Below are 16,117 nucleotides of genomic sequence, written 5' to 3' on the forward strand. Positions count from 1 at the left end.
TAGACCGAGCGCTGGTGATTTCTTTCTGTGTTTTTTGTACAGATTGTATCCAAATATTGCTACTTTCATGTGTATGTTAATGAGCTGGGGCTTAAAAGCTCCCTGCTTTCTCAATAGAGACTTTAGCTAAAGGTAGGTGCAACAGTCTTACTACTCAGTCACATTGTCTGCTGGGGGACTTTATTTTAACTGCATCACAGACTCAATGTTAAAGGACAAGGAAAGTCTAAGTCACTTGGGGGTGCCAAAATGTTAGGCATCCCCAAGTGACTTAAATCGATTACTTTGTACCCCGGCTAGTGCCCCTGTTAGGAGAAAACAGCACCAGCCCGGGGTACCTGTAGCGAGCGCTTCCTTCCTCCCTATTCACGTTGCAGCCAATTGTCCGGGACAGACGCATGCGCAGTAGAGTGAAACGCTGATTCTCTGTTCAAACTTCGGCTTTTCACTCTACTGCGCATGCGCGCGCACCCGATCAGGAAGAAGGAAGCGATCGTTGCTACCCCGGGCTGGTGCTGTTTTCTCTGTACAGGGGCACTAGCCCGGGGTAGAAGGTAAGCGATTTAAGTCACTTGGGGGTGCCTAACATTTTGGCACCCCCAAGTGACTTAGACTTTCCTTCTCCTTTAATAGGCAGTGTAGGACTCACGTAAAGTACTGTCTTTTTACATGAAATTAACTATGTTACAACTATGTAACTATAAATGGTGTTTGATTATTTTTGCTGATGATACTAAATTGTGCAAAACTAAGTTCTATGCAGTATGCTGCCAATTTGCAGAGTGATTTGACTAAATTGAAAAACATTGCATTAAGTCAAGGAATGAAAACATGGTCTTGCTTCTTTATAGGTCTAAACTAAATCAATTGCATTCTACAGAGCTTATCTGTTATCTGCTATTTAACCTGTGCCATTTAGTCCCATTTCAACTTGAATGGCTAGACAGTAGCTTATTTATATAAACTATAGTAGTGTTTTGGAAGCAAACACATCAGTTTTACTACTTCAGTGCAACAGTACACTATATTTTAATAACTAATATTTTATGTTACTGTTCCTTTAGGAAGGATATTAATGAGCTGGAGAGAGTGCAGAGAGATACAACTAAACTAGTAAAAGGGATGGAGGATTTAAACTGTGAGGATAGCTTGTCTTCTATATTTCTCTGGAGGAAAGGTGCTTGTGAGGGTATGTGATTACTTTTTACACGCACATTAGACATCATTACAGGCAGATAATCTTTTTTGCCATAAGAACAACCAACTCACCAGAGGCCACCAACTTAGAGGAACATAACTTTCATTTAAAGCAGTGTAGTTGGTTCTTCACGGTGAGCGCAGTGAGGTTATGAAATACCCTACTGGGTGGTGTTGTGTTGGCAGATCCTATTAATGCCTTTAAGAGGGGCTTGGGTGATTTCTTGAAGAAGCATAATATCAAAGGTTATTGTGACACTAAAATCAGTTAGTATAGATACTGATGTATACAGTTTATATATGTGAGTTTATAGATAGGTCGGAATGAAGGTGTGTATATATGTATTCTTGGGTTCATTCTGAGGCATTGAACTTGATAGACTTTGGGTTTTTTTTAACTAAACTTTACTATGTAACATTGAAACTATGTAACTATAAATTTTTAAATGTGTCAATTTGTTTTTACATTTTAAAAAAAAGTATTGAGAAATGGGAAAAACTCTTTTAAATTGGCTTATATTTTTGTTTTAAACAGACACACATATATTTTCTTAAAGGGATTCACATGTCTGGTGTAATGAATGATATTATGGATTAAGGATTATCTAGTAACTATATCCCAAACAATGTAGGTCTCTATAAAAATATATTGCATAAACAAGCTCATAATTAAAACCGTGCTTCATCTTAATAAACCATTTTTATAAAAATATACTTTTTTAGTAGTATGTGCTACTGGGTACTCCTAAATAGAAAACTGCCATTTTAAGAATTAAGGGCTGTCTCCTGGGATCATAGAATTCACAGTGCACACAAACAAGTAAAGGCACACATACATGCTAGGCCTCATCAGCCAATCAATGGACAGAGTTCTGCCTTTTGCTTCCACACTTCTTACTTTTACGGTTACAGCTGCATTATTTCTGGTCATGTGATCTCTGAGGGAGCACATAGACCATCACAAAATGGTGCGCCAAGGGAAAAGATGTAAAAGGGCAATATTTAGTAATATATAGACTCCTGTATGACAGAATTCTTTAATAGGTCATTTAACATAATTTAAACTATCTGTTGGTTAAGTATTCATTCATTTAGAACAGAGAGCTTTTCAATGCAGGAGAAACAAATCTCCTGTACTTTTTGAAACATGTAATTTATGAAAACTGGATATATTTATTAACAGGAAAGTGTAATGTAAAAACACTGATTTGGCATAATAGTGGAGTAAAGCTGAGCCCAGGTTATGCTGCTTTGATTAGAATACTGTTTATCTAAATATCTATCTATCTGTCTATCATCTATCTATCTATATTTTTAGTTTATCATATCAAAACATGCTGTGTGCTGTTCGTATGCCTAAATCTCTACATGTAGTTAAGTAGTTGTACAGCTGTAGGGCTGCAGGATGGGTAACCTTGCTTTAGAGTGACAAAGAAGAATGCAGTGCATGAAATTTTATCACTAGCAAAGGCCTAATCCTCGCAGTGCTATTTTTATTGCATCCTGAAGTAATGACTAGGAGCCTTAGAAGACACCTCCCAAGCCAAGCCATAGATTACCTAGAAGAAGAATGATACTTTTTGTTACAGACCTGGCCTTTTACATCATCAAGCTTGGCACAAGGCCCCAAGCTAACCACAGCCTGCTTCCTGCAAGCTTTCTATCAACAGCAGGTACTGTTGGAAAGCCAGGGCTTTTTTAAAAACATAACCTGTCCCCTTAACACTAACAATGCCTTTTTTGTTTTTGCTGTTATCTCGGGAAAATGGCTATTTGCGGAGTTTTCTGGTGGTCATGTGCTGCTATATACAATCTATAGTTACTCTTCTAGCAGCAGTTAAACAATGCCATGCTGTTCTAGAACTATGCTAAGATTTTCTAAAGTAAACATTACACCAGATGGAAATTCCTTGCACAGCCAAACCTGCACTGTCCATAGCTTCTTACAGTTCTGCCTTCATAAGGAAGGAATGATCTGTCCCCAGGGAATACTATTTTACAACTTTCAGCATATGAGGGGTGACACTAAAAAAGAATTGGGACAAACAGGACACAAGCCCTATTATACAAAATTGAGATTATGTCAATCACTAATAACAAGAAAAATATTGATTTGCCATGATTTCTATAGGTAATGTTATAAGGTAATGTTATCTAAGGTCAGGATACTTTATTAACATTTAACCGAGGCAAATTTGCTGTAGTAAATAATGCCTTTATTCTTATAAATCTGTTTATTTTAACCATCCCTGTGCACCAAGTATATGCCACATTCAAGGGAACCTGTTAAAAAATGTATTTAAAAACTGTGAGTCAAGGTATATGCTCTTTTCTGCGTCTAGACCACTGCCATAGCAATCACATCCCATACTACACTTCCCTTCTATTCTTCATATTCTCCCCTCCTTCCTCACTGTCTATAGTCTTGCATATTGTGTGCATGTCTACCAGGTCCTCCATTGTAGTGCAAACAAAAGATTTAGGGATGATGCAAAGCTTGCCTTGATGGCAGCTTTCACAAAATGGCATCTGCTTGCTTGCTGTGATCTTGGTTTCCAACAAAACCTTAGAAAGGAACTTGTATAAGCAACGTTTATTTTGCCAGATTAACAGGATTTGGAATTATTTAATAGACAGAAAGGTCCCATTTAAGACAATGGGGTGTAAAATATTAAACTCATATGCATGTGCATTGTGACTTGCCTAAAGACATAATGCTTTAACATAGGGGACTCAACATGTTTGGTGCTTTAAAAAATGAGCCCTTGGAGCACAACCTAGACCTTAATGGTGAAAATACAGTGCCCTAAGGCCTGAACCATATTGATACACTAATGTATGGGAGTATACAACGTTCCAAAAACAATGAATAAATATACTTTTCAAATATTTGTTATACATTTATAAAAATCTTTTAGGGGAATAATTAAAAGGACGGATACATTATTAAAATTTTTAATGAAATCCAAAATGAGCATTTTCAAATCTGCAAGGAATGCATTTGTTAATCCTATCAATGAATATAAAGTATAGATATAAATGATAACCTAGTTTGCAACTTTTTAAATCAGTCACTTTTTGTTCATTCCCCTTCAATTACAGCACTGAGTCATCACCCAGGCAGGCAAATTACATTTTCCACACAATCCTGCAGAAAGAAGCAGAGCCAATATTACAAATAAATATAACCACATAATTCAACCTTCCTTCAACAGCAATTCATTTTTAGTGAAAACTGCACATTACATCTTTTAATTACAGGTATAGGATCAAAAGAATCAATAGTTCCTAAAACTTTCTTTTGGGATTTGTAAAACACCACCCCTAAATTAAAGTGTGTGCACAATTACACTTCAGCTTCTACACATTAAAATAATCAGTCAAACACAATCTGAATATTTACACCTTCACGCAATATATCTTCCAGAAGACTTCAATTAGTAAAAAAGATCACACCTCCCCACAAACAGTGCACACATTTAGATTTATAAAAATTAAAGAGGCCTCTTTACTATAAATGTAACAAATACTCAACAACCCTAAATAATATGTACGCTTTTTATAATATGAAAACTATCCCTTTGCCTTTTCATAAATATTCCAGTTGGAATCTCAAATTGGAGACACCTACAGGCGAGGGTAGGGGGTAGCATTGAACAAAGCTCTCTTCCCCATACAATACTTTGTAGCAATCTAGACCTTTTTCCCTCCACTCTCCACACAATCTTGTGGCTCTTGTCTTTCTACTTATTACAGCTGTGTCTAACTCAAACATCCTCATGCGCCTCTCATGCTGTCTATACATACTGTCTCTTCCTCTGTTCACAGTTCCTTCTGTTTCCTTCAGCTTTGACTTTCATTGCAACTCACCGACTGTTTTTTTTTGGTTTTTGTATTTTAACATGGGCTGACTGGTTTAAAACTGCTTGACTAAGATTCAGAGTTCTTATTGCCCCACTCACTGACTACTTTATCATGTCACCCGCTAACATTCCTGGCCCTCTCCAATGTCATCCCACTTGCCCTGTAACATCGATGCTCGACTATGAGATGAGTAAAAGGTGGCAACCCTACATTTGGTTGAATGCCAAACCAAATCAGAATCTTAACACTAATATTGAAATTTGATGGCTAAATTGTGTCTAACTGCTTCCAGAACACTGTTTAATGAGTCAATCAATAAGTAAAATATAAAACTCTGATCCCCTATACTTTCTAATGCCATTATATTTTATAACCTTATTACACTAACAATATACACGCCTCTACATTTTCATTCCACTATATAACATAGAAAACATATAAAAAATGACCATTAAAACCATTGAAAAGAAACACAGCTACAATTGCAAACACTCCCACCCCCAATGAATAAAATCACAAAGGCTAATGTCTCCCCACAGGGCTTGCTGATGCTGTTTAATAATAAAGAAGGGTTTGTGGAAGGTTAGAGTTATGGATAAGGTACCATCAGGACATTGTTAAGTGGGCCTTATTTAATCAACTGTCCCAAAGCAATTAATAGTATAACATGGTGGCTAGACCGCTGCTAGGCTTACCCAGATTGGATCAACAACACAATATGCAAGCCATAAGAGAAAGTGACGTATGCTTTTACTGTTTGGAGACATAATATTTGACAAATGTGTCATGATCTCAAAACTGAAACAACTTAGTTGTCCTTGAACCTAAATTTTTATGTATAATTCACTTACTCTTGTAAGGTTTCCACTCCTTTTTCTTTGTATTGCAGTTCTTGCTTCATCACTGTCAGCTCTCGTTTTAACCTGGAAAGCTAAAAATGCAAAAAAAATTCATAAAGTTGCAAATTAAAAAAAAGGTTAATTTCAATAATATACTCTGTTTTTATTGTCCTTTTTTCTTTCAACTAGGGCTATGGCATTTATACCACAACTGTGCTCTCATGGAGAACTGTGTTGGACAAAATACCTTTAGCTGTCACTTTGAACTGAAAAACATAGGGAGCAGTTGTCACTGACAATGACTGCCACAAGTAAAGCATTTCCCAGACTTTAAAGATAAAAGAATGGAAAGGTGGTTATGACATTTTGACTGTCACAATTCTCAAAGCACACAGTAGTCAATTTGGCACATGTCGGTTAATTTAATTTAAAAATAGTCTAAACTGGCAGTGTCTTCTTAATAATCATTTTTTTAGATATACTTTATAATTAAAAATAATACAATATACAGGTGCAGGGTTTATACAAAGATTTTAAAGAGAGAAGAGGGTGCAGAAAAAATAGTATATGAAAGTCAAAAGAGGGTAATGATAACCCAAATTACCAGTTCAACACAGTATAATATGACATGTAATGCAATATCAGCTGCTCACTAGCTATTGACAAAAACACAATTGCACCTTAACTTAAGCACAGGGGTATAAATGGCAGGTTCTTATCCATTTAACAATACTTATGGTGCAGAAGTCTCTACGCACTACTTACATTGTCTTTATTCTATAGAGTTTCTGTGAGCTGGCTACACATTTTCACAAGTATAATGAGATGTTTGCTAAGCCCCCTTCTCCTCTGTGCAGCCTGTGTTTTTATGTATAAAACAATTGGAGAGACAACTGCAAACATTTTGCACTCTTCACAAGCAAAGGTTCTGAACTTGAACCATTTTGGATTTTTTTCAGTGGGACACCAATGATTGTTTTTAAATTCTGTTTTATTAGTCTAATAAAACTGTTGCATTCTCTAGCTTCTAAAAAAAAAGTTAGTATTGACTTGCTTATTGTTGCACAAGGCTTCCCTTGTTCTTTGGCATCACAGCAGTCCGATCATCCTCCTAAAACACTCCAGTAGTATAATAGTCAGTTGCCAGAGACCATGACTGTGAAGTGAAGTAGCCTTAACAAAAGACTACTACTGTGTTCTTTGTCTATATAAAATATCACTTATAAAAAGCATTTTATAAATACAACAATTATCGAGTTTAATTCAAATTTACACCATGTTAAGTTTATATGACTTTCGAGGCCAGAAAAAAAACAAGTAAATCAGCACTAGGGGGCTGATTTACTAACCCACGAATCCGACCCGAATTGGAAAAGTTCCGACTTGAAAGCGAACATTTTGCGACTTTTTCGTATGTTTTGCGATTTTTTCGGATTCTGTACGAATTTTTCGTTACCAATACGATTTTTGCGTAAAAACGCGAGTTTTTCGTATCCATTACGAAAGTTGCGTAAAAAGTTGCGCATTTTGCGTAGCGTTAAAACTTATGCGAAAAGTTGCGCATTTTTCGCGTAAGTTTTAACGCTACGCAAAATGTGCAACTTTTTACGCAACTTTCGTAATGGATAGGAAAACTCGCGTTTTTACGCAAAAATCGTATTGGATCCGAAAAATTCGTAAAGAATCCGAAAAAATCGCAAAACATACGAAAAAATCGCAAAGTACCGATCATTACGAAAAAAACGCAATCGGACTCCATTCGACCCGTTCGTGGGTAAGTAAATCAGCCCCTAGGTGTCAAGATTCTTTTTTACATTAATTCAAAAAATCCCAGCAAAAAAGCTGTTACAGGATGCTGGGAGCTGTAGCCCAGAATCAAATAGTCATAGTTGTGAGATAACCTCATCTGGGAAGGTCCATTTACCAACATTCTCATTTTAAACTTGTGTTATTTATTAAAACAGCCTTTTAAAAAAAGTATCAATTAAAAAATAGAGGAAAATAGAAAACAGATGGCAAATTTTTACTTTGGACAGTCTTGACACATAATAAATGGTGAAGTTTTTTTCCCACAAAAAAATTATTTTTGCAAAAAAAAAAGATATATATTATATATATATATATATGTATAAATATATATATATATATATATATATATATATATATGAATTGTGAAAAAAAACACAACCTTTAATAAATGGGCCCATAGGTGTTTCAGAATGAACAGTTTGGGATATCAAGCTTAGATACCTTAAAGCTGTGTTGCTAACCCCAACCTAAAAAAAGCAGAGTAGCACAGCTGCGTACGTGGCTGACATCTTCCCTGCAACTGAACAGTCTTCGGGTCTCACCACTGACACGGACCCTGCTTGCGCATGTGCAGTTTAAGCAGATTTCCTGCTACCACCAACTGTGCATGCGCAAGCAGGGTTCGTATCGGTGGAGAGACCCAATTGTTAAGTTTGCAAGATTGTTCAGTTGCAGGGAAGATGTCGACTAGGTACGCAGCTGCGCTACTCTGCTGTTTTTGGTTGGGGTTAGTGAAAGGGACAGTTTTAAAAGTTAGAAACTATGCGATAAGGGAGAGGTGAGGGGGTCAAGGCAGTGCTAGCTTTTATAGCCTTGATCCAGAATGCTTTAGCAATTAAGTTTTCCTTATAGTTAAAGGAGAAATGTCTATGTAAATACAGCCATAAGCACTCACAGAAACGCTGCACTAGAGTCCTCTATCAAAACACAGGATTTATTGTAGGGATGCACCGAACCCCGGATTCGGTTCAGGATTCGGGCTGAATCCAGCCTTTTTTGAAGGATTCGGTTTTGGCTGAATCCACGGAACCGGCCTAACCGAATCCGAATCCTAATTAGCATAAATTAGTATTCGGAAGTGTTAAATGGTTGTGGTGGGGGATTTAGCCGCCCGCCGATTTTTAACCCTTCCCGATCGTAATTACCAAGTGCTAATTAGGATTCTGGTTCTATTTGGGACTCCATCAAGTGGGTTCGGTGCATCCCTAATTTCTTGTCTCCTTTTTTGGGAACATGTTCTTCGGTATCAGACTTCCTCGCTTTTAAGGCTCCTTAAGGTTTGGGGCTTGAGTCTGCTCAGTTCTCTCCTCTCCCCCTCCCTTCTCCTGCTCCTCCCTCCCATAAGAATGCATAAGAACTCACTGCCCCCTCTCTTAGGAATGTGTGATCTGAGCTTCCAACAGCTATAACTGCAGCAGGAAGCTACCAAGACCAAGCTAAAATGGCAGCTGCTATCATAGGGAGCTTCTAGGGCTCTTTACTCAGGTATAGTAAAGCTTTCTGCTGAATAAATATAGCGTTCTAGGTGGCACTAATGTGGCAAATCTATTGGCCACAATTACTTTTCTTCTCCTTTAACATAAAGCACAAGAAAATACAAATCACCCAAAGACGAAGTACCATTTATATAAATAGGACACAGTGGCAAATAGCATTGCAGTGTTTTAGAGCTTTAGAGCTCTACTAGCTGTAGTAGTCTGTAGTTGTAATAATTCCTATTGTGCTTTGTTATTTAACTTGCAAACACTTCAAAGTAAAGCAAAAAAAGCAAAGTATTCATTCTTACAGTGGAAACAATACCCTATGATACAGCTGTACAGATGGAAAGATTAGGAAGAGTATTAAGGTTTCAGCTTACCCTGTCTCGCCGGTTTGCAATTTCAGCCTTAATTTGGTACGGATCATACTTTGTGTTTGCTGAGAATCCAGAAAAGGCTAAAAAAAATAAAGAGTGATATTAACATTGGTAAAAAAAAAGAGAAGCCACATATTAGTTTGCATTTACAAAATTAAACCATTCAAAAGGAAAACTATACCCCCAAAAAATGTATCTCTATAAAAATATATTGCATAAACAAGCTCATATGTAAAACCCTGCTTCATCTAAATCAGGGGTCTCAAACTCGCGGCCCGCGGGCCATTTGCGGCCCTCAGTACAATATTTTGTGGCCCGCACCAACGCCTTCGCAAAAGCAATGAATGGATCGCGATTTTTATTGCGATTCAAGGGATAATGCAAGGCACGGCGGGCGGGAGCTGTTGATTGCGGAAATGATGTTATGGGAAGACGTTCTGTGTGCACAATTAGCTCCTTAGTTAGCAGCTAATTGTGCACACAGAACGTCTTCCCATAATAACTGTTATGATGGCATAACGTCATTTCCGCAATCAGCAGCTCCCGCCCGCCGTGCCATGCATTATCCGATAATGCAAGCCTTCATGGACTTTTTTTTGAGAAATCCCTTATGCGGCCCAGCCTCATCCTGACTTTGCCTCCTGCGGCCCCCAGGTAAATTGAGTTTGAGCCCCCTGATCTAAATAAACCATTTTCATAAAAATATACTTTTTTAGTAGTATGTGCCATTGGGTAATCCTAAATAGAAAATTGCCATTTTAAGAATTAAGGGCCGCCTCCTGGGATCATAGTATTCACAGTGCACACAAACAAGTCAAGGCACACATACATGCTAGGCCACATCAGCCAGTTAAGGCTGATGTCAGACGTGGCGTATGGCCGAAAATACCTCCTACCTGTACCTTTTTTTGGGGGGGGGGGCCACATTAAACTTAGTTGGCAGAGCCCAATGTCTGCTGGGTAGTGGGCTAAGCACTTTGATACCTCATACAGATCAGGAAGACAAGACAATAACGCAGAATGGATTTTTTTCAGTTTTGCTTGCTTCCAGTCAAACTGCACTGGCATAAAGGGCTGTCCAGAGAAATATATTTTTTAATTTTGTAAATTTAAGTAATTGTTCCATATTTACTCAATTTAAGCACGGTAAAATAAGCTAGTAGGAGTTTCTGATCAGTAGAATGCTACACACTTAATGCCACTCAAACCTCTGATTGAATGGATGAAAATACCACTGCATATTTTAAGGTTTTAGATGCAATTAGCATTGCAGTCAGCTGCTCCGGCAAAAAAGCTGCACTGTACTGGAGGATTATCCATGGACAAGTGAAGGTTTCTAAAATATTTACGAGCTACATATCTTACCTTCAGCAGTTGGGCTTACCTTGTACCGTGCTGACTTGTAATTAATACTGAGTACTTGAGCAACTGTTCTAGCTATGATGTTCTGAGTGCTGCACTTCTATAGATCTTTCTCTAGGCCTTTCTATAAGGCCTTTTAAAAAATAGCACCAACATGTGGTATAGTGAATAACTTGCCCAGTTGGATAGCACTGCTACAGGTCTATGTTAAGTTCCATACAAATAAAATGTATCCCTGTTTGTTTTGAAGTAAGCATACAATGTTTGCTTTAGGAATGCTAACACCTGTTAAATACTGAGAGAGTAAGAAGCCTTTGGATAAATCCTATCTATGCACTGCCATGGTCCACCAACGGACCATGCATGAAAGCTGCTAAAAAAACCTGGGCACCCAAATTAAGTTAGAGAATTCATTTCTAGGCTTAAAAGTAGGTTTAAAAACATACCTTATTTTAAAAAGAAGGTTAAAAATGTACCTTATTTTTATTACTATTTTCCAAGAGGATAAGTGATATTTTTAAAGAGGAATATAGGGACCCACCCAAACACATTCTGGGTCCTGAACCATAAGGAAAGAAGAATGGCCTAGCAGTTAGTAGTTATTGGAAGCACAAAAGCAGTTTAAAATCTCACTAGCTCATTACTTCATTTTAGAAAATGTTCTTGTAGCTCTGACCTCTTAAATAAATCTTCTCTTCTTCCAATAATACAAAACCACATTTACTATGATTATTTGGTTTAATCTTTTCTATGCCATCTGATCTGGATATGTTATGCCAGTTCTTCTAGGGGGGCCCTAAATACGAATGGCACATATTTCTGTCTTGAAAATAGTGTCTTGATTCGACATATGTAAAGTTTTACAAAAATAACTGGCTTCTACAAATGCCAAAACTTAAAAAGATCATTCTAATTTTCATATCAGCTAACAAATTAAATGTGGACCCAATGCCCCTTACAAGCAAACGGATTGACATTGTTCCCTATATATTTGAAAAATAAACAAATTTAGAAATTTACACTGGCTGGATAGTGTCTCGCTTCAGTATTTTGACCAGGGCCACCATCAGAAATTATTATTATTATTATTATTAACATTTATTTATAAAGCACCAACATATTCCGCAGCGCTGTACAAAAAGTGGGTTTTATACATTGGACATACAGAGTAACATATAAAGCAATCAATAACCAATACAAGAGGTGAAGAGGGCCCTGCCCAAAAGAGCTTACAATCTACAAGGAGAAAGGATTGAGACACAAGGTGTGGGAATGGGCATGACCAGAGTTGTGAGAGGTGTGGCACAGGGTATTGCTAAAGTAGATTAGGGTAAGCTTCTCTAAATAAATGCGTTTTTAGAGTTCTCTTGAAGGCAAAGAGATTGGGAGAAAGTCTGATAAATTGTGGGAGCGAATTCCAGAGAAGGGGGGCAGCCCTAGCAAAGTCTTGAATGCGAGCGTGTGAGGAGGGAATGAGAGAGGAGTTGAGGAGCACGTCAGTAGAGGAGCGTTCAGAGATGTAGGGTGGGGCAGAGTTATGAACTGCTTTGAATGTGAGAGTCATTAGTTTGAATTTTATCCTGGATGGTAGGGGAAGCCAGTGCAGTGATTGCCAGAGTGGCGCAGCAGAGGAGGAGCATGCAGCAGTATTCATTATGGACTGGAGTGGGGACAGTCTTTGGAGGGGAAGGCCAATTAACAGGGAGTTACAGTAGTCCAGGCGAGAAATTATAAGAGAGTGAATAAGAATTTTGGCAGCATCTTGGGTGATAAATGATCGTATGTTGGAAATATTTCTTAGGTGAAAGTGACATGTGATTGGGTATGAGGAGTGAAGGACAGGGCAGAGTCAGGGATAACCCCAAGGCACCGGGCCTGGGAAGATGGGGTGATGGTAGAATTGTTAACCGTTATAGATACCTCGGGAACAATGTGGGCGTTCAGTCACTGGGGAGAAGGAGCCAAGAAGAGACTGGGTAGTATGTAGGGAGGGAGGTAAATGGTTATGGGGATTAAGTTGTGCAATGTCACTTTGGATGGTCTCAATAGCTTGAGCAGTGACAGAAGCACACGGGGGGGGGGGGGCGGAGGAGGGGACAGCAGAGAGTTAAAGGTAGAGAAGAGTTGTGCAGGTTTTTTAGAGAGGGAGTAAATGAGTGCAGTGAAGTAGGTATGTTTAGCTTGGCAGAGGGTGTTATTATAGAAGAGCAGAGCAGATTTGTAGCTGCAGAAATCTGACTCTGACCTTGATTTGCGCCAGCGGCGCTCAAGTGTACGTGACTGTTTTTGGAGGGATTTGGTATGAGCAGTGTGCCAGGGTTGGAGTGGTTTGGGCCTCATGCGTTTTGTCTTGGCAGGAGCAAGCTCATTAAGGGCAGTGGTGAGTGTGCTGTAGTAGACAGAGGTAGCCTGATTAGGACAAGAGACAGTTAGGATGTTAGAATGAAGAGAGTCAAAGGAAGAAGAGAGAGAGAAATCCCGGGGTCCCTCCCAACAAAATTTTCTGGGCCCCCCTCCCCCCACGCCCTGGGTAGCCAGCATCTCCCCAGCATCCTCCAGCTAACCCCCCTCCCTTATCCTCCAGCTCCCCCCCAGCATCCTGCCCACTATCCTCCAGCTCCCACCACCCTAAGCATCCTCTGGCTCCCCCCTTGCTCCCACCAGCATCCTCCAGCTCCCCCCCAGTGACTTCCTGCGGTTCCCCCCTCTTGATATGTGCCAAAGCTCCCCCCAGCATCTGCACTGCTCCCCCAGCATCCTCCAGCCCCACCCACCAGCGACTTCCTCCAGCCCCCCCAGCGACTTTCTCCTGCTCCCCCCCCACCAGCGGCTTCCTCCAGCTCCCCCCCACCCAGAAACTCCCTCCGGCTCCCCTGTGGCTTCCTCCAGATCCCCCCCCCCAGCGACTTCCTCTAGCCCACCCCACCCAGCGACTCCCTCCGGCTCCCCTGCGGCTTCCTCCGGCATCCTCCAGCTCCCCCACCAGCGACTTCCTCTGGCCGTGTCCTCTAGATCTGTGCCCGGCTCCCCGCTGCATCTGCACCTTTTATATGGTTGCGTCCAGTGCGTACGGACGCACGGGGCGCAACCAATCAAATTTCCTGCTGGCCACCAATGACAGGGCCCATAATTCTTTAAAGGGGGCCCGAGCTAAAAAAAAAACAGCCGGGCCCCCTTTAAAGCAGGACAACAGTCCCCCCTGTGCCCCCCTGATGGTGGCCCTGATTTCGACCTTTAACCTATTCTCTCATTTTACTAAAAAAGATATCCTAAAGATTAAGTTTACTACTAAAACTCGAAAAAAAAATTTTGAATGTTTCAATTTGTAAGAAATAATATGTAGGGATCCCCAAGATTTGGGGCCCCTAGGATGGGTTCTCCTTAGACAGACACTAGAGGGTGACCTCATGGGATTTGGACACCTAAAGGTGGTCCTAGTTGTTTTTGTGTGAAAAAGGGAGTTTCCTTGTAGTTAAGGCAGCAACCACTGGGTGGTGTGTCAGGATATAAAAAGGGAAGGCTTCCTTGTTCAGCAGGTTTTCCAGCCCGGGACCTCCCTCTGGACAGAGGTTTAGAACAGGCCTGTGATAGATAGTAGATCTGGGAAGTGAGAGATCACTCCAGGAGTGATAGATAGGTTATTTAGTAAGGGCCGACATTGCCCCGACAGGAGCCAGAGGGATTAAGATCCCCCAGCACTACATCGCTGGAGTCAGGGTGTATAGTGTGCAGTTTAGGAGATTCCTAATCCAGTGGGTGCTCAGGCGTGAGTACCGGAGTGAGGACTCAAGGGGGTGTACGCTTAGCAGGAGTACCGGGGAGAACCCTAGTGAGGGTCTTCAGGCGTGAGTACCGGAGGGAACCCCAAAGGAGGATCATTTGGCGGGAGTACCGCGAGTAGCCCCAGGGAGAGAGGTTCTCCAGAGAGAAGTGGGTACCCTGACTGCAAGTGTGCTTCTGCAAGAACCTTAATTTGCATATTCAGATTTTTAAAATATTGATCATATGTAAATTTAAGATGATGGGTTTAGTTTTCTCAGCTTTAACATTATGTGACAGGTGAATTCAATTAAAACACATTCAGCAGGATAAGGTCCATAAATAGTTTGCAAAAGCTATATTAAATCTGTGCGAAGGAAATATATTTGCGTAATGTAATAATATTCACGCTGCAATAAATTCATATTTTTTTTTTTAGTTAAAAGCTTTTATTAGATTCCCCCTTAGGGATTCAGCTGAATCCAAAACCTGCAAAAAGTGCATAAGTAATAATAACCCCTTTTCTATGAGGGTTTTAGCAAAAATTTTGGTATTTTAATGATTTATTGGTGGAGGTGAGTTCTAAGATAATTGCAAACAATCTCTCATCCCTTTTTCCCCCAAGGAAAAGCATCTTCTGCAGCCCATGGGCAAAAGTTTGTTTTGCACTTTTGATCTTCCAACACAGGAAATCAAATTTTATGCACATTTTAGCTATTTAGCTATTTGCTGAGACTTGAAAGCAACAGCACAAAGGGGAGCAATAAAATGTCTATGTGCCTTCCCCCTGAACACAACCCTGCTGAATGCACTGCAGGTTAAAGAAAATACATTTGGGGTTTAGGATTTGTTATTCACAAACTGTGATACTTAGGGGCAAATTTATTAGTTGCCCTAATATCTCTATTGCATTTATTTTAATCACAGACACTTTTTTCCCACAATCATATTTCTTACAAAAATAAAGATTTTGTTTAGAAAAAAAAAAAAACTTAATGTGAAAATGAAAACATTTGCCCCTTAGTCAAGGGTCTGGATATTTTTGCAAGGGACTGTATCATTATCCTGTATTTTATGTAGTGCTGACATGTTCAACATTGTTATACAACCCATAACCCAGCTGATTCAACAACTCTGTTGCAATCATACAGACACAAAGGTCAATTTTATCAGGAGCCAGTTTTGTGGAGTGTTGGGGTGAACCAGAATACCTAGTTGAAACCAAAGCACCAGGGGAATATATAAGGGGTGCAGGGGGTGTAACTGCAAGAGCATGCTTACATGCATACTCATGACCACCCTTCCCTAATACAGAGCTAACACAGTCAGAAAAGGAGAGCAGAGGCATGCAGCTATTTCTGCACACCCAAACGCAGTGTGAAAATGATACCAGATTGAGGCTTTATTTGCACTTTGCATGCTGCAAATTTGT

At 39.7% G+C, this 16,117-nt stretch overlaps 1 protein-coding gene across 2 annotated transcripts in view; it reads right to left on the reverse strand.

Annotated features, from left to right (window-relative positions):
- wwc3 (WWC family member 3) overlaps positions 1-16,117 on the reverse strand; it is a 127,069-nt gene that overhangs the window by 46,159 nt on the left and 64,793 nt on the right. For both annotated transcript variants that reach the window (XM_002932795.5, XM_018091556.2), the window contains exons 4-5: positions 9,568-9,644; positions 5,913-5,992 (exon numbers count right to left, since the gene is read on the reverse strand). In XM_002932795.5, coding sequence (XP_002932841.2) covers positions 5,913-5,992; positions 9,568-9,644 — 157 coding nt within the window. The remainder of the gene's footprint in view (positions 1-5,912; positions 5,993-9,567; positions 9,645-16,117) is intronic.

The sequence above is a fragment of the Xenopus tropicalis genome, chromosome 2 (genome assembly GCF_000004195.4).
Source record: "Xenopus tropicalis strain Nigerian chromosome 2, UCB_Xtro_10.0, whole genome shotgun sequence".
In the NCBI taxonomy this organism is placed as follows: Eukaryota; Metazoa; Chordata; class Amphibia; order Anura; family Pipidae; genus Xenopus; species Xenopus tropicalis.